Consider the following 24,430-nt stretch of genomic DNA (forward strand, 5'->3'; position numbering starts at 1 on the left):
TCCGTAATGATAGCCTATTGTTGACCGTCTAGATAGGGATGGGTTAATTGGATGGCCCACTTGTAAGGATCTTTCCCTCCTGGGCTATAAAGGAAAGGGAGTCCAGCATTGAGGAGGGGGATGAGAGGAAAAACATACTCCACAGAAAAGAATACACAGGATATAGGGCTATTACCCAAAGGGGGGCCTGAACCTGGATAATCCTCGGTGTTCTTAAGTTGCACATACACAAACAAATTCAGTAGGCACTCCCCAAACAAAGATCATGAACCTGTCGTCCGATACACCCCAGAATCATTGTTAGGGATTTCCCCCTGATATTTGGCGCGCCAAGTAGGGGGGTACGTTTTCGAGTTCTGGAGAAGCAGTGAGGTGTTCTTCATTGGATACGACCCAGACGGATCTGATATGTCCCAAACTCAGGACATTGGATCAGGATCTGAAGGCTCCGGGAGGCGACGGGGGGCAACAGAGGCATCCATGCTCCCGACGCCACAGAGAGCTCACGGACCGCAAGCTCTAGGGGAACTGGCTTCTTCTGTGGTAGCCTCACATGGAAGAGTGCTCACTGCGCCGGGACTGCCACCCCCCAGCCCTATGACGTGAACCAAAACCATCGAGCAGGTATGATTCAATCCAGTGAAAGAGTATCCGAGAACTAATCGTGTGTGTCGTTTCTTCGAGCAGGTTCAACCCAAGGACGAACAGAAGGGTCTACACCTTGAACTTTCGGTATGAGCAACGACCACTCCCCATTGGGTACTAGTAAGGAAGGCAACTTACCAGAATCTTAGAAAGGTAACCCTCTCCTTTCCCGGTGCTGACCACCCTTCGATCAGAAGGAGGAATCCTTGTCCTACCTTGTAGGATTTCAAAGGGCCGCGGACACGGTACTGGTCGGTAAGTGAGGCATGCTCTCCCCTGACCAGGATCATACATCATTAGGTACATGGTACAAATCTATTTTTTCCAAGTATTAAATGCAAAGCGAAGTATGAGGGCCTCTTAACTGGAACACAAGCATCACCCACGCGAGGGGAAAACGCTTACTAGTGATGAGGGACTCTCTACTAGGTGTAACCCTGTCACCATGGGGTTTTTAGTACTCAGACCAGACGATGGTGACATATCTCTCCGAAGTGAGAAAGCTAAAGCAACACCCCATCGGTCGGGAAGTCTCACACGTTCCTCTCAAGGATTTCTTCTCTGGCCGATGGGTTGGCCCGTCTAGCCTCTTCTTGTGAACCTGTCCCGATCGAAGTCTTTGAGAAAAAGACTCACACGACCACCCACTGCGATCTCGGGCCGACGTGGAAGGGATGCTCCACTTGGAAATGAAACACCAGAGGCAACACCTTTGGAGGCAACACCTCCCTCGGTGTTGTCGACCTCGGGTGGCCATCATGTGGCAGCCCTGCTCGATATGGGTATGACCTGGATGGATCAGATCTCGGACTACCTTTAGAATCAAGTAACCCCTGATGGCGATGTATTAGCAGAAAAGGTCACATGGACTAATCGCAAGAATCCTCCTTGGTAGAGGGATGCCTCTACCACCAAGGGAGTAACGACCCTCTACTGAAATACATCGCTCAGAATGGGGGAGCACAGCATTCCCTAACATCCTCAGAGGCAGACGTGGAGGCTAAACCTCACACAGCCCTCCAGGATGCTCGCGAGTAGGTGAAACGGTGTGAGTCATGCCAGCACTGCGACTGAAATACCAACCTACTAGTCCGGGCACTGCAAACCATACCACTCTCTTGGCTTTTCGCTGTCTGGGGGCTCGACATCGTGGGACCGTTCTCTAAAGCCCTAGGCGATCCTAAATTCCTACTCATGGAAATAAACAAATTCGCAAGGATGTTCGAGGCCAAGCCCGTTAGCAAGAGTACTGCCGCAGCAACGGTTAAAGCTCAAGCGAGTGCTGACAACACGGCCTGTCAGTCCAAGTCGCATAAATACGGACAACGAAACCCGATTCGCCAGTCTCTGACGACCAGCCAGTCGGGCCCGACCAGATGGCCTAGTGAAGACAACAATGAAAACACGAGCGAAGAGGTGCGCGAGCGTACTCTATGGATCAGGCAGCCAAGTCTTAACAGGGCCTCAAGCACAGTCGTGACCACCACGTGCGAGACTGGTCACAGGTCACTGGCGACCTCTAGTTTCCTAGCCTCACGCGGTCGGGTTTGCCGGGGTGGTCAGCCGCCGATCATACAGCTCATGAAGCACCAGTTCTATGTATAAGGCTGCTCGGCGATGAGCCTGTTTGTCTATTTTGCAGGACCTTTCAGACGAGCGTGGACATGACTTGTAAGTTTTTCAAATCCAAGCAATTGAACTCTCTATGTTGCAGGACTCCACGGACAAACGTGATCTCCCGCCAAATTCCAAGATTTTCTTAGCCCGCTCGCTTGTGTTGATGGGATGAGATCTAAAGCTAACCCACTCGCATGATGACAGGGTAAGGGCGTCCTAGGGTTAATGACCATAAGGCCGCAAGTCCTAGCTCGGGTTGAGCGCTGGTCGCCACCGAAAGGATCGTCGTGCTGAGGGTCTCCCTTAGCACCGGGAACTTTGCTTGCGAGTGACTTGATGCGATCCTCCCTAAGCGCTATGGGCACTCTGAAGGATATTCATCATCCGAACATGGAAAAAACCCACATAAAGGCCAGTGCCTTTCATTACAAAACCTAGAGGCTGGTTCCAGACAAACCTAACACATTCTTTTTAGGACCCAAAAATACCCCTAAGAGGGTCGAACTGGACGGTCCAAAGACAAGAACGAATGGCATACAAAAATGAATCAGCACGGACGCTGAGTTCCTCCGTGGTCATCCGAGTACCCTCAAAACTAGCGCGAACTGCCAGCAAGAGGTCCAGGTCGGGGAAATGGTCGCGGACGCAAGCAAGGGCAAGAAGGCACCAGAGACTCTGACCTTGAAAAGATGGTCTCTGACAGTCTCACGAATCCTCTGCTTGAAGGCCACCTGCCTCCTCGGAGGCCGCCAAAAACCACTCGATATGACCGGTCACGGTGTTCCCAGGGGTCGGGCGAACCTGGACACCGGCGGACCGAAGCAATGAGTCGAAAGGGGGTAAAAGCTCGGCTGAGTTTGTCGTAGAACACCACAAGCCGCTCGTCGCTCTCCTTGGTCAGCCGCTCGAGTTATTTTCACACCGCGTGCAGATCCTCCCGGCAGCGGTGAAGGCAGTTGTAGATCCTCTCTCTGCTGGGCACTTTCCCTGGTCACCCGTTCTAGGTCCCTTTGCACCCCGAGTAACTCCTCTCGGCAGGCTAGTCAAAAAACAGATCGTAAGCCACACCGGAGTCAGCCAGTCGAATCCTACATGTGTAACCTAGGACCATCATGTGATGTGGGTGGTCGGTGAAACACACCTTGAAGGTCGCTTGACATACTCACCCGCTCGACCGCAGACCCCCGCACACATCTCGCCACCTCCTCCAAGAAATGTTTGTCTGAGGGGGTGTCAACGGGCATCGTTAGGGATTCGGTGAGGGCTGGGGAGGTGATCAGCGTAGGCGGGGGATCAATTCAGGTTAAAGGTTTGGATACTCCAGGAACTCTACGACCACAACGATACAAACTTATCAGAAAACAAAAGCATGGGGGCACCATTCAAAAATGTTACAGAACAAAAGTACAATCAAGTTTTTTACTCGGTGGCTTCCACCCAGAAAATAGATGTCACGTAGTCCACCGCCCCTGGCACTCCCACTGTAGTCTCTCCTCGGCTTCGGATCCGGCAACAACAGCCCCCTCTTAAAATGTCGGTGAAATGGGATCGAGGGGTCCCCGAGTCCCAGGGTCAGAACAGCAGGGTGCCACATGGCGCCTTCCCTCGGGGACCATCTCCCTAAGGGGAACCCGAGGGCCCGAGGGAAGCCAGGTTCAGGAGGGGGTGCTCAAGGCCCTGAACAGTTGGTCCTCGAGCACCCAGAGTTCCCTAAAGACCCGAGAAGAGTCAAGACCGGGAGGGGGTGCTCGGGGCCAAGTACAGTTGGCCCCCTGAGTACCCAGAGTTCCCCGAAGACCCGAGAAGAGTCAAGACTGAGAGGGAGTGCTCGAGGCAAAGTACAGTTGTCCCCCTGAGTACCCAAAGTTCCCCGAAGACCCGAGAAGAGCCAGGCCAGGGAGGGGGTGCTCAGGGCCAAGGACAGTTGGTCCCCGAGTGCCTAGAGTTCCCCGAAGACCCGAGAAGAGCTAGGCCCGGGAGGGGGTGCTCGGGGCCAAGGACAGTTGGTCCCTGAGTGCCTAGAGTTCCCCAAGGAACAATTAATACGACAGGTCCCATCGCACATCACCCTACGGGGCCCATAAAGGAAGACTGCTTGAAGATATCTGCGATGGGCTCGAGGATTATCGCATGTCGCCTTGCCGCGTCAGACCATGTCAGATCTACTCTGATCGGACGGGAATGCGGGGATATTCAGCGGCTGGCCGGTGAGCCCCCCCTAGTACCTGCTAAAGTTGGGGCGTAAAGACCGACGGGACCTTCCAAGGGGCGCATTTTCAACCCCTGTAACATCAAACTGTAGACCCATAATGGTTGTTTCCCATTTATGATTTACGGGAACTTGTGCCCCTGTTCTGGGCATGCCGAGCCTCCCCCCGATGGTATAAAAGGGGGGAAGCACTTCATAGAAAAGGGACAAAGGGTGGAAGGGAGAGGCCGGCACTTGAAGATCGAAGCTCAAAACTTGACAGATAGGCCAAAAAACCTTGTAACACAGAGATCCAGATAAAGGTATTCCAAGAGCATTAATAGCACATTAGAAACACAGGAGTAGGGTATTACGCCTCTGTGTGGCCTGAACCTGTCTAAATCCCTTATGCATTTACTCCTACTAGCCGACAATCATCTATCCCGCCTAGATCTCATACATTCGCATTAACCCCATGTACGAGGTAGATCCAGAATCAGCCCCCTGGCCGAATCTCAAAAGGGGGTCTCTTAGGATCCCCGCTCGCGGTTTTCATCCACAGACAGCTGGCGTGTCAGGTAGGGGGGTTGCATCCCTTAATACACCTCATTTTTTACGAGGAAGAATGGTGGGCGGACATCATCTTCAGCACACTGGCTCGAACTCGAGCGAAGAAATGGAGAACGGGGCCCAGGGGACCCCAGCTCCGGTTCATCCTCAACGGCGTCAAAAATCGATTCATACGGTGCCTCCTCAAGTCAGGGACAACGACGCTGGGCCCAGCAAGGTTGGGACTCTACGAAAGGGCCACCGAACCCGCAGCAAGCAACAATCGTCCCTGCCACAAGATCGGCCTCCAAACAACGTCGAGCGCCGATATGGTGCAAACTCAACTTTGGCAATGCTAGCCCTGGGAGTGCCTTGCTTGCGATGCAGGCACTCCTTAGGCACCTGCCTGTCCGGGTAGCGGGAGAAATACCAGAGGGTCGTTGGCTGATACCAACCCTGTACGTTACCACCCGCTATTTAAATTCATCATATCAATATGAATCATTACTATACGCCTATATTGCTCTTGTTCCGAGTTTTTCCTCTGGAACCCATATGTTAAACTGCTTGGTGAGATGCTCGACTTGTGCGAGGAAAACACACTCTCTCTCATTTTTCCACTGATAAAAACGGATCCCGATCGGTATACGCGTAGACAGCGATCGTCGACCTAAGTCGGATGTGGTAGGCTGTGGTGCCCAGCTGCATGGCAGTACCCCGATCACTACTGAGCCTCTGGGGTTCTCGGGTAATTCTACCACTCGAACATGAGTGGTTGGGACCGCCTAGACCCCGTGGGTGGGCTATCGGTACTCGGCCTAGTCAGTCCTATCTCGAGCACCACCGAACCATGGGACCTCTTGGTCGTATCTCTGTCTGTATACTTCACCGATCTGGGTATTCGAGAGGTCACGGGTCAAAAAACGAGAGTATGCTATAATGAGTACCGCACTGACAGAGCACACCAAGCAAAAAACTTTGCCTATTTTAAGCTTACAGATAAATGCTCCAGAACCAAGTAGTCTGACCACAAGGGCCTCAGTGCCCAGGGCGCTGCTCAAGCCTCTGGGGTCCTTGGGTAATCCTACCACTCAGACATGTGTGGTCAGGACCGCCTAGCCCCTGGTTCCATTACCGGTTCTGCAGTGCTCGGACGTTAAAAGGATGTCCTAGGGGCTTAAGCGCTCTGCACAGGGGAATCCATGTTCCTGGGTGCCCCGAGCACAGGGGCATCTACCGTTTCCTGGCCTTGTCGGCCGGAAGGCTGACACCGACTCGGTGAGTCGCTAAAATCATGTGAATCTCCATTCATAATAAAGTATTGTTCCCGAGTTTTTCTCGGAACCCTTGTATGCTAATCTGTTCGGTAAGGCAATCTTCTTGCACGCCAAACCCCGTCTTCGTGTTCGCTTTTCCGGAACGACAAAGATAAACAGTAGTCGGTGTACCGCACAGGCGACGATGACTGACCAAGGTCCTTTATGGTGGGCTGTGGTGCCCAGTCGGTTTGGCAGTACCCCGAGCACTACCGAGCCTCTAGGGTTCTCGAGTAGTCCTATCGCTCGAACATGAGTGGTCGGGACCGCCTAGACCCCAAGGGCGAGCTGTCGGTGCTCGGCCTGGTCAGTCCTACCCCGGACACCACTGAACCATGGGGAATCTTGGTTGCATTTCCGCCTGCGTGCATCTCTGGTCTATTTGTTTGAGAGGTCACGAGGTGAAAAGCGTTCACGAGTTGTGGTGTGTACCGTGCCGGGTGGACTCGCTTCCCGAGCAAAGAAGTTTGTGTCTGTTTGTGTTTATTTGACTCAGCAGTAGCATATCCGTGAGCACCCGGGGGCTACCCGCCCCGAGCATAGGATTCTACGCGCAAGCTCGGGGGCTGCGGTAAGGCTGTAGCCTAGGCCGCAGTTAGGCCAGCCGGATACACGACCGGCGTACTCTGTCGATGAGGTCCTCTGAGATACCAAGACAAGATACCCTCAAAAAATTCCGCCATTTCGGTGGTCACGCTTCGTCACCGCTATCACTGCCTAGGCCCGGTTCCCCCACAAAAAGTTCCACCACTTCGGTGGTGACGTCGCGGATGGCTGCCTGAGCGGCGGCTTCCTCCGCTTCCACGAAGTCCCGCGCCTACAGGAAGACATCCTACATCAATCGCCTTCCTCGAAATGGCGCGTGCCCTTTTCGGCTCTCCCTTGGGTTACACCAAAGAGCTTGGGCCTAAAAACTGCAAGGCCCGCAAAGATTTCAGCACCATGCGGCAGAAAGCCACGTGGCACCAATGCTGTGATCAGCCTCGAAGAAATAGGGCCCCACCCATAGTCTCTAGACCATTGCCTGCCGATGGGCCCGGGGGCTATTGTTGGTGAAATGGGATCAGAGGGTCCCCGAGTCCCGGGGCCAGGACAGCAGGGTGTCACGTGGCGCCTTCCCTCGGGGACCATCTCCCCGAGGGGTCCCCGAGGGCCCGAGGGAAGCCATATCCGGGAGGGGGTGCTCGGGGCCTTGAACAGTTGGTCCTCGAGCACCAAGAGTTCCCCGAAGACCCCAGAAGAGCCAAGACCGGGAGGGGGTGCTCGGGGCCAAGTACAGTTAGCCCCCTAAGTACCCAAAGTTCCCCGAAGATCCGAGAAGAGTCAAGACCAAGAGGGGGTGCTTGGGGCCAAGTACAGTTGGCCCCCCGAGTACTCAGAGTTCCCCGAAGATTCGAGAAGAGCCAGGCCCAGGGGGGAGTGCTTGGGGCCAAGGACAGTTGATCTCTGAGTGCCCAGAGTTCCCCGAGGACCTAAGAAGCTCCTTACCGGTGGACCCCGCAAGGGCTCCACGGTGAGGTGTCAATCAGTGGGAGGCCCGATGCTGCATTTAAGGGGGAGTGTGGCCGGTCACATCCAACCACTCCCCACCACGTCTATCGCACTGAGCACGTCGGTCCCTGCCACCGCCTGGCAAGAGGGCGTGGGAACAATTAATGCGACAGGTCTCATCGCACGTCACCCGACGGGACCTTCCAAGGGGCACATTTTCAACCCCTGTAACATCAAACTGTAGACCCATAATGGTTGTTTTCCATTTATAGTTTATGGGAACTTGTGCCCCCGTTATGGGCACGCCGAGCCTCCCCCGGTTGTATAAAAGGGGGGAGCAATTCATAGAAAAGGGACAGAGGGTGGAAGGGAGAGACCAGAACTTGAAGACCGAAGCTCAAAACTTGACAGATAGGCCAAAAAACCTTGTAACACAGAGATCCAGAGAAAGGTATTCCAAGAGCATTAATAGCACATCAGAAACACAGGAGTAGGGTATTACGCCACCGTGTGGTCCGAACTGTCTAAATCCCTTGTGCATTTACTCCTACTAGCCAATGATCATCTATCCCGCCTAGATCTCATACATTCGTATTAACCCCACGTACGAGGTAGATCCAAAATCAGCCCCCTGGCCGAATCTCAAAAGAGGGTCCCTCAGGATCCCCACTCGCGGTGTTCATCCACTGACACAGACCAAGACCAGGTTGAAGTAAGGATCACGACTGTGGTAGCACCGGAAGATATACTCCGTGGTCGCTCTCACCGCCTACGAGACGTCTTCTGCACCCCTCAACACCAGGGTGGCTAGGAGCTCAGAGAAGTTCTCTGCAAGGACCTTGACGTTCTAGGCCCAGGCTCGGGCGGTGCAATCATCTTTCGGCTTGGTAACCCCTAGCCTGAGGCTACCCAGGGGATCCACCAGTGCTTCGAAGGCTTCCTGGAGAATGCTAAGGGTAGTGCGTTCATCCTCCTTGAGCTGAGAGCGCTCGGGGGCCAGTACGGCCTTCTCTTGGGAGAGTTCACCGCACCTCCACTGCAGCTTGGCCAGCTGCTTCTCCAACTCGGCGCATCTGCTAGTCGCCACCTCCTTCTCTTCGACCAGCTTGCGGACAGTAGCCGGGAAATAGCCGACCCATGAGAGCAAGTTAGGAGTCAGAATAGGCTCCTTGACTGAGCTCATAGGGCCTGGAGCCGCCGTTGATGCTCTGAGGGTCAAGGCAAATGCTGGCAGAGGGGCCGGGGTATCTTGCCGGAGCACCGTCGGAAGGGTTGTCACGGTGGTTGTCGAGGGCCTGCGACAAACAAGCAAAGTTGAGAAATCAAGAAGAAAAGAGCGATTCAAAGTATCTACACCTGCCCAGAAAAGCAAGCCTCGGCACGGAGGACGGAGCACCAGCTTGGCCCTCACAAAACCGCCAGATTGGCCGGTCGGAGATGACAACCCCGCGATTGGGCCACCGACGCTCGAGGTCCCGAGGAGACATTTTGATGCCTCCGCGTCAGATGATTTTTCCGCCACCCTCTTCCCATACCATGTAGATGCTAGGCTCACGGCAGTGGGGTCAGACCACGCTTGGCCAGGGTGAGTCTGGTCGCGGAATGCCTGGTCGGTCCCGGTCTGGTCGCGGGACACCTGGTCGGTCCCGGGCTAGTCGCGAAACGCCTGGTCAGTCCCAATCTGGTCGCGGGACACCTGGTCGGTCCCGGGCTGGTCGCGGAACGCCTGGTCAGTCCCGGTCTGGTCGTGTGATACCTGGTTGGTCTCGGGCTGGTCGCGGGGTGCCTAGTCGGTCCTGGTCTGGTCGCGAGATGCCAGGTCAGTCCTGGACTAGTCACAGGGCACTTGATCGGCCTCCTACTGACCGACATCACTCACAATGCCACCGCCCTCGACCACCACTTGACCTTGTGAAGGTTGGCTACCTCCCGGCTCAGTCAGGTGCGAAGCGCGACCAGGACGGAGGGTGTCCGGGATGGGGGGAGACACTTCACGATCAATCTCCCGAAGGGCCTCCTCGACCTTGTCGATTATTTGCCTCAGGGCATCAACCTCGGGAAGATGCTGAAGATAGCTTGAAAAATAAAACTCTGACCAAGGAAAAAACTTGTAATAGGAAATTCTAGAAAAATGCTAAACATACTAGCCTAACTCGGGCCCTCTCCGCTGGGGGGAGCTCACATAGAGGGACACTCAGAGGGCCACCTTTCCTGGCAGCCGTTGCCATCAGCGATCTGACCCGCAGGTCGATGACCTTGTCGGGAAGATCTAAAAATAATAGTAATAAAACATCGTTCGACCAAGCCTCTCGAGGCAAGAGGACAGCTGTAATATTACCTGTGGAGCTCTCCCGGGTATCATCATTGCTTCCAGTGTACAAGTAGGCCGGGTGCGCCCTTCGTCGTAAGGGGCACAACCGGCGCTTGATAAAGTCACGGACGACATCCAACCCCAATAGACCGGCTTTCGTCAGTGCCCTAACCCGGTCGGCAAGGGATAGTAGTTCGGTAGTCGGCGTGGGAGAGCTTACCCAACTCTCTGCAAGGCACGCCAGCGCTTTCAGCATGCGAAGGTTATTGAATGAGTCGTCGGTCGTGAGGTAGAACCACTTCTCCTTCCAGCCCGACCACGATGATTTGAGATTCATCTCCAAGTAGGAACTGGTGACACCATCATGGAGACAGAAACTGCAGCTCTCGGTGGCCGGCCCTGGCTGTAGCCAGGCTGCATAGAAAAACCTGAAGAGATCGAGACATGGCTCAACCCCGATGAAGTTTCGCACATGTGAGCGAAGACGCTCAACATGATAATGGAATTGGGGTTTAGATGAAGATGGCAGATATCATAGAAGGAAATGACAGTGCAGAAGAACTTGGAGAAGGAGGGAACGAGACCCGCCAAGAAAAACGAGGAGAAGATTACAATCTCCCCCTGGCGAGGAGCAGGAACTTCTCCCCCAGGGCGGTATCTGGAAGACAGACGATGCGGAAGCAGTCGATTCTCGCACATCTGCTTCAGCTTCACGATGGTGCATTTGGACTTGGGGAAATCAGCGTCCTTTCCGGTGCGTGGCGCGAATGCAGTGGTGGTTTCTTGAAAGACTTTGGTGGGGATTGGAGGCGATGGTCTCTAGTGCAAGGGCTCGAAAGGCGGAGAGATTTCTGAGACCTTTTGTCCTTCCATTTATAGGATCGACTCAGTTCCACCATCTCGGCTTCTGAGGATCCATCAGGGGAACCAAAATTCCCTCAAAATCCAGCATCCATTAAGGTTTCTCTCTTCCACGATTCTCTCCCTTGCACATGCTCTCCTATTTTCTCTCTCCCACTATCTTTTTCTATGGGCGCTTAGCCTCCCCTCGGGGTGCAATTTTCTGAACCCATCGCTAAGACAGGCTGCATCGCCAGCCACTCCTTGGGCATGGCTTGAGTTTGTTCGGGGCTCGAGTGGCACGACCAGACCCAGTCGTGTCCATGTAAGGATTGGTTCAGGCCACTGTATCCGCGGGGGATCTTGGAGGCTACTGTCAGTGTAAAGAATATAGGGATCCCCCTGCCAGGACGGACATCAACGACCAGTTCTTGCAGGACTAATTCTTTTTCTCTAAACAGGGTCCATCACGCGACTGCTCGACATCGCACGACCACACTCCCGACCCCAGCCGGATTTCCCACGACCAATCTCTACTGGTCACGAGGCAGGTACTCGTCTAAACCAAACCACTCTCATTTAATGCTGATGCCCATGCAGTTTTCCTTTCCCAGGCGCACCCCACCGGCCGAGGCGACTGGGGCGGATGCAAAGCTTCCGTGTTCCGTCCTGTGGCATTAATTGTTACAGGATGGGTTCGTAGACGTCACTAAGGGCGTGGCAGGCGCGTGTGGGCAACCGGTGATGGGACGGAGCAAGCCGGGCAACCCAGACTGATAAGCACAGAAGGAACTGACAGATGGGACATGCCTCGCAGCGCTCTGGAGCTTGCGCGGCACGTGCGTGCTCCGTAATGATAGCCTATTGTTGACTGTCTAGATAGGGTTAGGTCAGTTGGGTGGGCCCACTTGTAAGGATCTTTCCCTCCTGGATTATAAAGGAAAGGGAGTCCGGCATTGAGGAGGGGGATGAGAGAAAAAACATACTCCGCAGAAAAGAATACACAGGATGTAAGGCTATTACCTCAAGGGGGGTCTGAATCTGGATAATCCTCGGTATTCTTGAGTTGCACATACACAAACTAATTCAGTATGCATTCTCCGAACAAAGATCACGCACCCGTCGTCCGATACACCCCGGAATTATTATCAGGGATTTTCCCCCGATAAGATGATTCCGATCGTTTGATCTTGCCAACATGGTAATAGCAGAAGTTAAACTCCACAGCAACCTAATAAATCATTATCCCATCTGATTGCCAAATGATGTGAATAGTGGATTATCTTTCACTGCAAGTTGATTGATCGGTTCGTGCAATGCTCAAATAGATCATTCATCCATGGGTGAGATGGTGACACATAGCACCAATCCATATAGTTTCAAAACAGAACATGCAAAACAACAATTTAATCAGTCTGCAAACTGATTTATTTGATAGCTTGTTTGGCCCAATGTAAAGTAGAGGCACAAGGCTCACGAATTCAGGTCCGGCTTACCAGATTTGAAATCAATATGCATCAGATTATTAATGAGCTTTTGAAATAGATAGACAAGGGCACAACTATGAAGAAATAACACTTTCAAAGTTCTTGAGCTCTCTGTTTTGCACCTACACTCTCCTTGTTGAAGTAAATCAGTTGGATCTTATAGATGTTTTGTTATATAAGAGAGCCGGAAAAGAAATGAAGTTTTTTGCAACTTCAAGAACTTTACACCAGCTGATGCATTCAAACCATGGACAAGTTCATTTAGAAACAATTTTCTATTTGGTTGGTCAGTAACTAAACCGTTCCCCTTTGTTCTTTCATAGAAAATAAGTGATGCTTACAGAAATTACAGAATGATTAAAATGTTGCTCTCTATCCAAACAACAAAATTTGAACTGCATGGACAACACGTTATCACTCACCCAGAAAGTGATTCTAGGTGTAAAAAAAAGTGATTCTAATGTCATTAATAAATCAAAATTGAGTATTGTTTTACTGTATCATGCATTGTAATAATTGAGTTTTGTTTTTCTCTCAAATATGTACTTGACATTTTTCTCTCAAATAAATACTATGCAATCATGATACTATCATGCATTGATGTTTGCCCAGTTTATGTTGATTTGAATATTGTCTTCCTTCCTCTGAGAAGGTGGCTTTGCTTCTCCTTGTTCCCTTTCATCGTTCATCTTGTTACTTGCGTAGGTGCAGTCTGGCCGTGGTGATAGATAGTGATGTGATGTATTGTAGTGTGCTCTAGGTGTTCGATGAATTCCCTGGTGAGCAAAAAGGGGTGTGTTTTACCCGTGGATCATAGAGACGGATAGGTATATATGGTGCACTCCGCCTTGTTGATTGCTTGGTAGATTTATGATCGATCGCATTTTGTATTTACATTAATCCAGCTGGAGCATAAAGTATCTTAAGTGAGGTTTTAGGGGTTAATTAGTTTGAGATGCCTTTCAACTGTATGCACTTCACATAATCAAAAGTATTCTTAGTTCTGTTTGTAATAACAGACTTGATAAACTCTTTGTTACATGGTTGATGGTAAGTTGATATATATGTAACTCATTATCATACTGTTATGCCAATGTGATAAATCAGGGAAACAGTCAAACAAATACAGTGACATCTGAGTATGCAAAAAGTATGTTGATTTCAGGCATAAGTTATGAACATATAACACATTTTGCCATTCATATATGTAGCTGGCAGATTTTCTAGAGAAATCAAATAATTGACTTGTAATGCCTTCTATCATAACAACATATGAATCTATAGTTCTTTACCCCAACTATCTCTAGGATAATCATATTTTAATTTTGCCTGCTTTATGTTTGTTCTTCAGTAAAATCTGCATCATTTCATCAGCTTTATATGCTTCACTAGTAGATTTAGCTCTTAGAAAATTGTTCTTTTGTTATGCTTGTTGTGGCAATGATGTTGGATGACGGCCTTATACTCTCTTGTTCATTTCAGGTCTCCAAATACAAGAAGGGTTTGAGGAATGGACCCAAAGCCCTGACGCCTTTGCCAGTAATTGTCCCTTGGTATATCAGTAATTGTAGGTACATTTAAAAGATACAATTGCTAATGCTTCTATTTTAATTTGTTGTACTATGCAATCATGCCACTATCATGCATTGATGTTTGCCTAGTTTATGTTGATTTGAATATTGTCTTCCTTCCTATGAGAAGGTGGCTTTGCTTCTCTTTGTTCTATTTCATCGTTCGTCTTGTTACTTCCATAGGTGCAGTCTGGTCGTGGTGATAGATAGTGATGTGATGTATTGTAGTGCGCTCTAGGTGTTCAATGAATTCCCTGGTGGGCAGAAAGGGGTGTGTTTTACCCATGGATCATAGAGATGGATAGGTATATATGGTGCACTCCGCCTGCTGTTGATTGCTTGGTAGATTTATGATCGATAGTATTTTGTATTTATATTAATTCAGCTGGAGCATAAAAGTATCTTAAGTGAGGTTTTAGGGGTTAATTAGTTTGAGGAGCCTTTCAACTGTATGCACTTCACATAATCAGAACTATTCTTAGTTTTGTTTGTAATAACAGACTTGATAAACTCTTTGTTACATCTCATCATCAGTTGTCGAGTCCAAGAGAAAGGTGACTTTGCAATGAGATGAGGCCGGTGGTCCGGGGGTTCTAGAGAAATGACATTGATGTAGAGATTGTGCTAGAGCAGTATGCTGGAAAGAGGGTTTTTCTACCTCGAATTCCCCTGTGCCTCTCTGATGATGAGATGTTTACTTTCCAGTTTAAAAGAAAGCAGTTTTCCATTAAGCTCAGCTTTGCCATGACAGACAACAAGGCACAGGGGCAGACCATCCTCAATATCGGTATTTACCTGTCTAAGCCGGTGTTCTCTCATGGTCAGTTATACGTCGCACTATCTAGAGCCACTGCCAGAGCGAACATCAGGATCCTCGCCATCCCAGCTGATGAAAAAAAAAAAGAAGTGCTCAAAGCAAAGTGGAACATAAACGAGGAACATTATCTATAGAAAGGTCCTTATGACATAGGTGAGGTATTCCTTACTTATTTTTCATTTATAATCATGATTTGCTTTTTTTTAATTGTATCCATCTAATTTTAGTTATTTTCATTTGTGCAGGTCAACTCCCTTTCAAGTTTAGCACACATGATAGGGTTTGTTTAGCCATCTGAAGCTTGTTATACAAATGTTTTTTCATCATGCTTTGATGCTGGTAGTATGCAAGAGAATAATTTTGTCTAATCCGACACTGGTAGCTAAATTCATTACTTGCTGAAAGACTTGATACTTAGTGATCACTGTTCAGGTGTTGTAATGAGATCTTGGATGGTTGCACGTCCAATTAGATCCATCTTGATAAGAGGCTTGACTTTGAACGTGATTTGAGAGATCGCATCAACAATTTAACATTGATAACATATATGAACAGGAGCTACTGACTAACAAACAATGCAGCCTTGGTAGTACAATCAAACGGCTACAGTAGTTGGGTAAAATTGGTGCAGGAAACACAAAACAAGATAGGAATGTTGAGGATCCAGAGCAGGGCGATGTAGTCAAGCTGAAAATTTCAGCTGCAACTTAAAATCTTGCGAAAGAACCATGTGGCGTGACGCGGAAAATCATAACCCATCGAATTAAGTATACTATCCGATTTTAATGTGCACCGTAGAGATATTATTTTTAGTGGAACAGATATAAATTTGTACGAAACTCCAACATCCCATATGTTTCTATAATATAATATATTATCTAAAACTTGAGAGTTTCTTTAGAACGCAGGAATTTCATATAAATGGTACAAGAATTTCTCAGGAATCAGTTCGATTTCACAGGAAAAAAGCAGGCTTCGGAAAAAAAAATCCCGCAATCCAAAGGAGTCATGAGCTTTTGATAAGATAGGATTCACAAACAAAAAATTATCTCTCCTACTTAAAACATTTGTAACTTTCCTTCCGTCTTGCATCTGGTGCGCGTTCTGCCTCTTTGTGCATCCCGTCCGCTCCCCCTCATCTCCTCCACTCCTCCACTACCGTCAGTTTTTTCCCATGAAAATCCTATAAAGATCGGCTCCCGACTTCACGCCTGCAATCCAGCGCAGATCGTCCGCAAGCACTGCATCGGCCCTCGTTTGTAACTTTCCTTCCGTCGTGCAGATCGTTCGCAAGCACTGCACCGGTCCTCGTTCATAACGTTCTGACGAGACAAGACGAGCTCGTAAATTTTTGGTGCGGGTAGATAACTAGTATAGTATAGAGATGGATAACTAATAATCTGTTTTGGGTTGGCAGTAACAGTAATGACCATCTTAACCAAACAAAAGATTGACACTTGCATGCTCATTATCCCTATCTAGTGGCTAGTGTTATTATATCAAGTATCAATCCTATGTTAGAGCTCATCCAAAAAAAAAGTCCTTGGTTAGAAGTGCTGGCGAATGATGGTTCCTAATTTTATAATTACTCCTAATTTCATTTAAAAATTAAATAAATCCTTGGTTTACAGAAGGATGATAAGTATCTGCCGCCCTTTTATTGGGTCACAGGAGTATAGATTTTGCAAAATTTTAAAACAAACGCATATATTTAAAACTAGCTAATTGCCCGTGCATTACAGTGAAAACACAAACATTGGACGCGGTAACATCAAGCACAAACTCAAGGTATGTATATGTGGATACGCCATTAAATGAATACGTCGGGAGTGATACCGTAGTTTGATTTCAGATAAGATCTGAAAAGACGGAGGGGATTATCCACTAATTTCTCTCCTAATTTCTTTATTTATTTTATTAGTAAAACGGGTCCCGTATCCGTAACCGGTAACGAGATAGGAAGGCTGGAGTACAAAGGTGGATGGAAAAGGTGGGTAAATTATTTAAATTTTAGAGGTTTTTATTATATGTAAATAAAGTAGGAAAAGAGATGACGCGAAATCCAACTCATATTTTATATAGTAGAGATTTTTAGATTTAAAAAATATAAAGATTCCAGAGCTAGCGAATGATCGTAGCCCGGCCTGTGTGTGCATCCATGTTAGTTTGCCTCGGCCCAAATGTAAATGTCAGGCCAAAATCCAAGCCCAGATAGACATCTCTATCTAGGCTCTAAGAAAGGCGCTGCCGGGAAGAAACCGGCCACGGAGGAGACTCTTTTCCTGAGTCCTTGGAAGGAGCGCGTGGTGGTGAGTGAGGCTTGGTTAAGATTCTATTCCCTTTCCTTTCCTTGCCTCCTCCTTGCTTGATTTTAGCGCTATTTATTTATCCATCTACTACTTGCTTGTCTTGCCCAGAACCAGGATTGATTGAATTGCTAAATAAGTTTCGTTTTCAATTCGTGCTGTTATTCTTTTTATTTGTTTGTCTACCGCTCCTAGTAATCTAGTATAGCTCGGAATTGAGATGCTGCTGCTGGTGTTCCCTTTAAATTTGCTATGCAAAGTGCTCAGATCTAACAAATGTGGAGAATTAGTTTAGTTTCACATTTTGTTATCTTTGGAAATTCACTTTGTTTTCTATTTGCTACTCCTATCTTGTTCTTGTGAATGATATGATGATACATTTAATAACCTGACAAGTATCAATTTATACGCAAATAAAGTATATTTGGGGTCGGAGTACATCTTCTCTAATTACAAGGGACCTAACCTGCTTGAACTTGATGAAAAACAACAACCTAACCTAACTTATGTTCAGTTTTGTGCTTATAGATCAACGCGATGATATTAATGTGTCGCTAAATTGCTTACTTTGAAGTTTGAAGGCTGGCTGCACATTATTATTATGTGTTGGCTATTATATAGATAAATACTCCATGTATTGATCTGTGCATCCTACTTACTTTGAAATGAAGGCTAAGTAACTACTCTTAAGTAAGTTGACCATGCTAGTGTAAACAAAATTTTCCACAACCCATTTCAATATCCAACTAATTGGCTGCCTTTAGTGCAACTAAATGGTTCTAGTGGATGGATTGGATTGTTGAACGATCAACACCACTTTTGTTTGCCCCCAAGAAAAGAAGCATACAATTTAATTAGTCATGATGAACATCGATCTTTCTGCCCTATCCAAAGTTCTTAGAAGACCATGTTGATCAAAAGATCACTACTAACCTTTAATTTGTGCTTCATCCAAAGATATTTGTGCTGTTTTGGACAATACTCCCACTGCTATTATATATCAGAGCCAACCTGTGTTTGTAACTATTGCATCCCAGTAGTTTTCCCTTGTTATTTTTTCTACTTGCTGATAATAGTCATTTGAGTAGTCTGCTCCCTCAAATTGTGTACCAGAAATATAGAACGGTCCTAACTTATTTTGTTGACATTTGGACCTTTCTTCCCCATCCTATCGATTGAGGATATGGCGTTCCCTCTTTGCTGCCACCTGTAACCCTGTTCATCCATACAATTTACCTATCACATCGGTTACCAACTGTCCCTGTTTTCCTTTGTGATCTGTGCTGTGCAGTACGCTTACTGCAAGGTGGTTATTCTGGGTTTCTCTGTCGTCATTTTGGCGTTGTCGATCATTGCTTACAATGAACAGAAGGGTCACTACATGGTGCATATTCTGGGTTTCTCTGTCGTCATTTTGGCGTTGTTGATCATTGCTTACTACGAACAGAGGGATCGGTGCCACTGAAACGATGGGTTGGGTGTTCTTATCCTGTCGCCTATCATCATAAGGACGCTCTGGCTGACACCCAAGATGAAGGACGTGTATATTCAGCTCTATGCTACAGAGAGGACACCGGGAAGTGCCCTGGTGGTAGTAGCAATAGTAGAAGTATTGGACCAGTAGTGCCATGGTGCTTGCCCTTATGCTAGTTTCTTCTTCAGTTTTGTGTGCCCGCCTGGTAATTCGGGTAGGCACCAGATGGGCTCGCGTGTGATATGGAGCGTACCTGAACCTGGTTTACCTCTATAATGGAAGCTTTGCTATTTGTTTCTCATTTCATGTTTGTTTCGTGTTTTTTCCAATCGTCTGTGGTCACGGTCTATATATTCTTGGTTACCGTATGTGCTCTGCTTTGTTAGTGTTGGCCATTGGTTACCAGCGAACAAAGCTATCTATGTGTTTTCTCAAGAACTATCGCTAGTTGTGCTTAGTGTTTTTTTAACATATTTGTTGTTGGTTGTATACGGGGAAAAAATATTTTGGAAGAAGGCATCCATGGCTGATGAGGCAGCCTTGAAATTACGGCCTAGAGGTGAAATTACGGTATATTCTGTGGATGTATAGATGCGGCTAGTGACACGATGACCTGTGGTTTACTGATGAGGTGCAAATTATGTATGCAGCTTTCAGATTCAGAGATAACTAAAAGGCTATCTTAACCAGACAATACATTAACACTTGCATGCTCATTATCCCTAGTGTCACTACTCTATCGATCCTATTCTTTTTTTTAGATGATGATACCAATCCTAGGTTAGAGTGGCGAATTATCGCAACCCGGCCCGCGTGTATACGTTAGTAGATCTCTGCTGTGCAGTACATTTGCTTATTGCTAGCAAATCTATGCCACCGGGAAGTAACAGCAATCTTAGTAGCAAACTATCGTCAGTTAGCATGTTCAGTTTGGTGCCCTGGTATTAGTATTGGACCGGCAGTATGTATGCATGGTACCTGTCTTTAAGCTGTTGGCCCAGCTCACAAAATCACACACACTAACACCCACACGGTGTTTGGCACACGATGAAAAAGCAAGACAAAACCTAACAGTTAAACACTACGAAGAGGAACACACACGCACACAGAAGTTTTGCGACACCGCACACCGGTACCCTTTTCACTTTTCTTCTGCTCCCTTAAACAAACTGATTACATGCTTAAACAATCACACTCGCTAGTTCAGCCTCGTTTGACCGCACGACTCGCCAAGCTAAACCACCTCCCTGCATGCAAGCTACAACCACCAGCATGCAGAGCATCATTGACCAACACAACATACAGTGAGCTATCTGATCCACTCTTCACGCCATGACTCCACACTTCACTTGACTCGGCCACACATCCAAGCCAACATGCACATGCATGCAACCACATACATGCAGATCATGGCCTTCTCTAACCAAACTAATTTACGCATGCATGTACTGTCCTGCTCTCCTACACACGCACAGACCGACTACAACTCACACAAACACGTAAACAACAAGATTAACCTAACATAAGCTAGTTCTTCAGCTTTGTGCGCCCATCTGAAAAATGGAGTTGGCACCAGATTGTCGTGGATTTTTTTTTTTTTTGTGTTGAGTGATAATATGGAGTGTGTGTACTTGAGCCTACATTATAATCGAAGCTAGCATGCTTATGCCTCATCACATGAATGTTCTGTGTTCAATTCCACTCGTCTGTGCTGTTTTGCGAATGTCTCTGTCTACTGTATCCGTTTCGTAATGTTTGTCCAGCACACATCTAGGAGGAACAAAAGCTAAATAATCTTTTGTAGAATTGGAGGATTCTTTGATCTTATTAGATTGGCATACGAGTGATCTATCTTATGAGTACGAAATTGGTATAATTCTACTAAATATTACTCGAAACTCATGCCTCCTGGTATGTGGACCGGACAATTGTGAAATAGAGCGAGTATATGCCAAGAGCTCCCTCCTTTGTTAGTTTCAGGTTTATAGCGTTGTCAGCCGAACAAAACTATGTTTTCGAAAATGAATCATCGAAACTATCACCTATTAGGCTTAGGTCCGTTTGCACTTTTTTTCAATCGACTGAAAAAACGATTCTGTTTAGTCGATGTTCTCGACCGTCCGATTGCGATCCGATGCTCCGCACGTTGTCTTCCACCTCCACCCCGAGTCGCTCGCTACGTTTTTTCTCTCACTGCTCGCCCCCACCTCCACTCACCTGCTCTGGTCCCCGGCAACGTCCCAGCCGCCGGGTCCGCCTCCGCCTCTCCCCCGGCGCTAACCTAGAGCGGCGTGACACCCTCGTCCCGGCGTTGGCCCACCTGCTATCCATTGCTCGCCCGCAACCGGCGGCGTCCCCGTTGCCTCGTCGTGCTGCCCCTGCCCTCGCGTCTGCCTCCTCCGCCTGGCCTGCCTCCCTCCCCGGAACCCATTTTCTAAGCCCGCTGGCTATTAGAGCTCCTGACAACTCTAGCCTCCAAAACCCTAACCTCTCCGATGATTTTGAACATCGATTTAAGCGAACCTCGTTTTCAGTCGATTGCACAGTAGCAAATACATTAATTTTCAACGTGTCCTTATTGCCAACGTCCTCGAGCAGCGTGGTTGCCATGGAGCTCCACCCTCCGACTCCCCAGCCAGGAAAAGTCAAGTCTGAATACTATTCTGTCGAATATGGACCACACGTTCCTGATGGGACGGTTTCCAGGGACAAGGGGGTGTTCGGTAATCAAAATAACGACCAGGGTGGTTGCAGAAATTCTGATTCGCACGCGCGCCCAACGGGCTGCTCGTGCTGCCCGTCGAGCCCCACTTTCCATTTTTTTAAAAAAATCTGAAAATTTTTTCTCAAAATTTTTCTGAGCAAACTTTTCGTGTTAACTTTTACTCAAAACTTTTTTTTTAACTTTTTCGAAAAACTTATCCAAATTTTTTTCCAAAAACGGAAAGACACGGGTGGGAAAAATTTCCAAAAACAGAAAGTGGGTGGGGACTGTCGGAAAAGTTGCCGGTTGCCTCCCTGGCGCGCGCGCGTGAATTAGATGCCCCCGGGTGGTCAGGGTTTCAAGTGCCGTTGTAACACCCTACTTTACAACCAAGCCTATTTATATAAAAAAAGGAAATTTTGGCAGTATTTCCTCTATAGAGAGGTATAACTGACCAAAAGAAAATATCACAGGCAGGCAGAAACAGATATAACCAGCATATATATAGAGTCCACCACGACGCTACCAGCGTCGTACCACAACATAAACAAAAACAAACGACGGACCATCAGACACACCACTTGTATACACCGGTTGAGCTATCGACATCGTGATAAGTTAGTGTGTGCAGCTACCGAGATCCATCCCCAAAATGCACGTCAACATCTAAACATACCTGTAAAAAAAACACGGGTGAGATTCGAAAATCTCAGCAAGTGAAAGGTACTTTAACAAAAAGCTATTTAGCCACAGTTGAATGTGCTAACAATTCTAAATAGAAACTAGTAATGAAACAGACCGCCAACACCAGGAGAAACAGTTATGACTAAGCAAATCCAACGATAACATTAAACATTTTAACATTCGGTTGGTATAAGCCTTCAGAGCCGCATATATATCTATATACACGCTAATTAAAGGAAATAAGATTTGATATGAATAATTCATTGAATTTCACAAGAAGACATAACCATGCACATGACATGCTCTTCTCACCCTTACCCCTCCTCGGGTAACGTAAGGGTGTGCACCGTACCCCTTCTCGGGTGACATACGGTACTGTACCGGTACGGTCGCGGCCAGAAGACGACGACAAACTTCCAATGCATGAGACATATATGTATGACGTGCTTCAAGCATAACCAACATAACTTCCGGAATATGCTTGAGACTTCAAAAAAAACATCGCATACAACACTAATGAACAACTGCAGAATGGCATATTATGCCTACTGCACTTCATAAATCAATCATCGAGTAAACTTCTGGAAACGTAAACAACATAGTACTCAGTCCAGAATCAGTCATTCAGATTAGATGAATGCACTGTAATTAAAGAATGTAGGCAACCCAATATTAGGTTAAAGCATAGTCATACAATACATTCACTTGCCTTTACCGACGATGAAGAAAATTCGATCAAGAACGTCCGAAAATAGTACCATCTGTACAGGCATACTATTAGAACTAAAACACATTTATAACACATAAAATATGAAGCGTCAATTCTACGTCTGAAAACGTCACGTATACGCCTACATTCCGAAAAACTGAACATACAATTGTATCACATGAAATGATACACTATTTTCAATTCAGAGTCGAACTAAAATCTCACTAATTAGACTTCGCTCTGATGATCGAAATAAATACTTCGACTCGGATATCGTATCTTCGAATCAATAATGATTATCGAAACGAAACAGACTATTGATCACATGAAATAATACGACAGGAATTGATTGATTTGATTTAATCAAATCACAAATATCCAGAAATTACCGAGAAATCACCTTCGAAAGATTGACGATGAATCCGACGAAAATCCGAAATTTCCAACTTTTCCCTTTTCCTTCTTTTTTTTCCCTTTTTTTTCCTTTCTTTCTTCTTCTTTTTTTTTCCTCTTTCCTTTTCTTTTCTTTTCTTTTCTCTTTTTTCTTCCTGGCTTCTTTGCTCTGCCGGCAGCTTGCTTGCTTCTTCGGTGCTGGCTGCTGCTTGCTTCTTCACGGCGGCCAGCACAGAGCAGGTGGCGGCAGCGCGCACGGCGGCGCGACGGCGGCGGCGCGGCGCACGCGGCAGCGGCGCGCAGGCGCACGACGGCGCGACGCTAGCTCTGGCAGCGACGGCCGGCGCGGCGGACGGCAGCGCGGCAGCAACGCGAGCGCACGGCGGCGCGACGCTCTGGCGGCGACGGCCGGCGCAGCGGACAGCAGCGCACAGCAGCGATGGAGAGAGAGAGTGTGTGAGAGAGAGAGACACGCGAGAGAAAGACGCGAAGCACGAGCACTGAAGAGTCTGGATGGATCGGGTTGAGGACCGATCCATCCAGTACTTATCTCTCTCTTTTTTTTATTTTTTTTTTCAAAACAACGAATGGTCTAGATTTATTGGGCTTGCTACGGGTTACAAAATACCCGGAACAGACATATGAATAGCAAAATGGGTTCGTCTCGACGAGATGAACGCAATCGCGGTCTCCGATCGTTCATACAGGCAACGGATCAAAAAGTAAAATTTTTGGTCAAATCTCTTTTTATTTTTTCTCCAAAAATTCGGTATTACATTCTTCCCCCCTTAAAGGAATTCGTCCCCGAATTCTACCGCTTCCATGGCAACTATGGAACAGAGGTAAAATATTTCAAAACTTATGACTCACCAGTCTCAAAGAGCTCAGGATACTCCTTGCGCATTTGTTATTCGAGTTTCCAAGTTGCTTCTCGTTCTGTTTGATTTGTCCAAAGGACTCTCACAAACTTGATAGTCCTCCCCCTCATAACTCGCTCTGAGGAATCCAGAATACGTACCGGGTGGCACTTTACGGTCAGATCTTTCTCTATCGTGATTGATTCAACATCAATTTTATGCTCAGGGCCTCCCAGATATTTTCTTAGCATAGAAACATGGAAGACATTATGTACTCTACTCATTGAGTCTGATAATTCAAGACGGTACGCCAAACTGCCTACTCGGGCTGTGATTAGAAAAGGACCAATGTATCTCGGGTTAAGCTTCCAGACATACCGAAACGTACAACACCTTTGGTTGGTGATACCCTGAGAAGAACATGGTCGCCAACTGCAAATACTAAGTCTCGTCTCCGGACAACTACATAGC

The 24,430-nt window shown here is 47.6% G+C and overlaps 1 protein-coding gene across 5 annotated transcripts; it reads right to left on the reverse strand.

The window, feature by feature from the left end:
* Nucleotides 1-21,802: 21,802 nt before the first annotated feature.
* LOC133886120 (uncharacterized) lies at nucleotides 21,803-23,665 on the reverse strand. Of its 5 annotated transcripts, none has more exons than XR_009903344.1 (3): nucleotides 23,110-23,665; nucleotides 22,550-22,761; nucleotides 21,803-21,992 (listed from the first exon to the last, which is right to left on the reverse strand). XR_009903344.1 is itself a non-coding variant. In XM_062325850.1 (3 exons), exons 1-3 carry the CDS (start codon nucleotides 23,639-23,641, stop codon nucleotides 21,976-21,978), a joined length of 612 nt encoding a protein of 203 aa, XP_062181834.1. In that variant the 5' UTR covers nucleotides 23,642-23,663; the 3' UTR covers nucleotides 21,803-21,975. The 5 variants fall into 5 exon arrangements, 4 of the variants coding, with proteins under 4 accessions (XP_062181834.1, XP_062181835.1, XP_062181836.1 ...); XM_062325850.1 differs by having other exon boundaries at nucleotides 22,710-22,761; nucleotides 23,099-23,663; XM_062325851.1 differs by lacking the exon at nucleotides 22,550-22,761 and having other exon boundaries at nucleotides 23,099-23,663.
* Between the last annotated feature and the right edge of the window lie 765 nt (nucleotides 23,666-24,430).

The sequence above is a fragment of the Phragmites australis genome, chromosome 12, assembly GCF_958298935.1.
Source record: "Phragmites australis chromosome 12, lpPhrAust1.1, whole genome shotgun sequence".
Lineage (NCBI taxonomy): Eukaryota > Viridiplantae > Streptophyta > Magnoliopsida > Poales > Poaceae > Phragmites > Phragmites australis.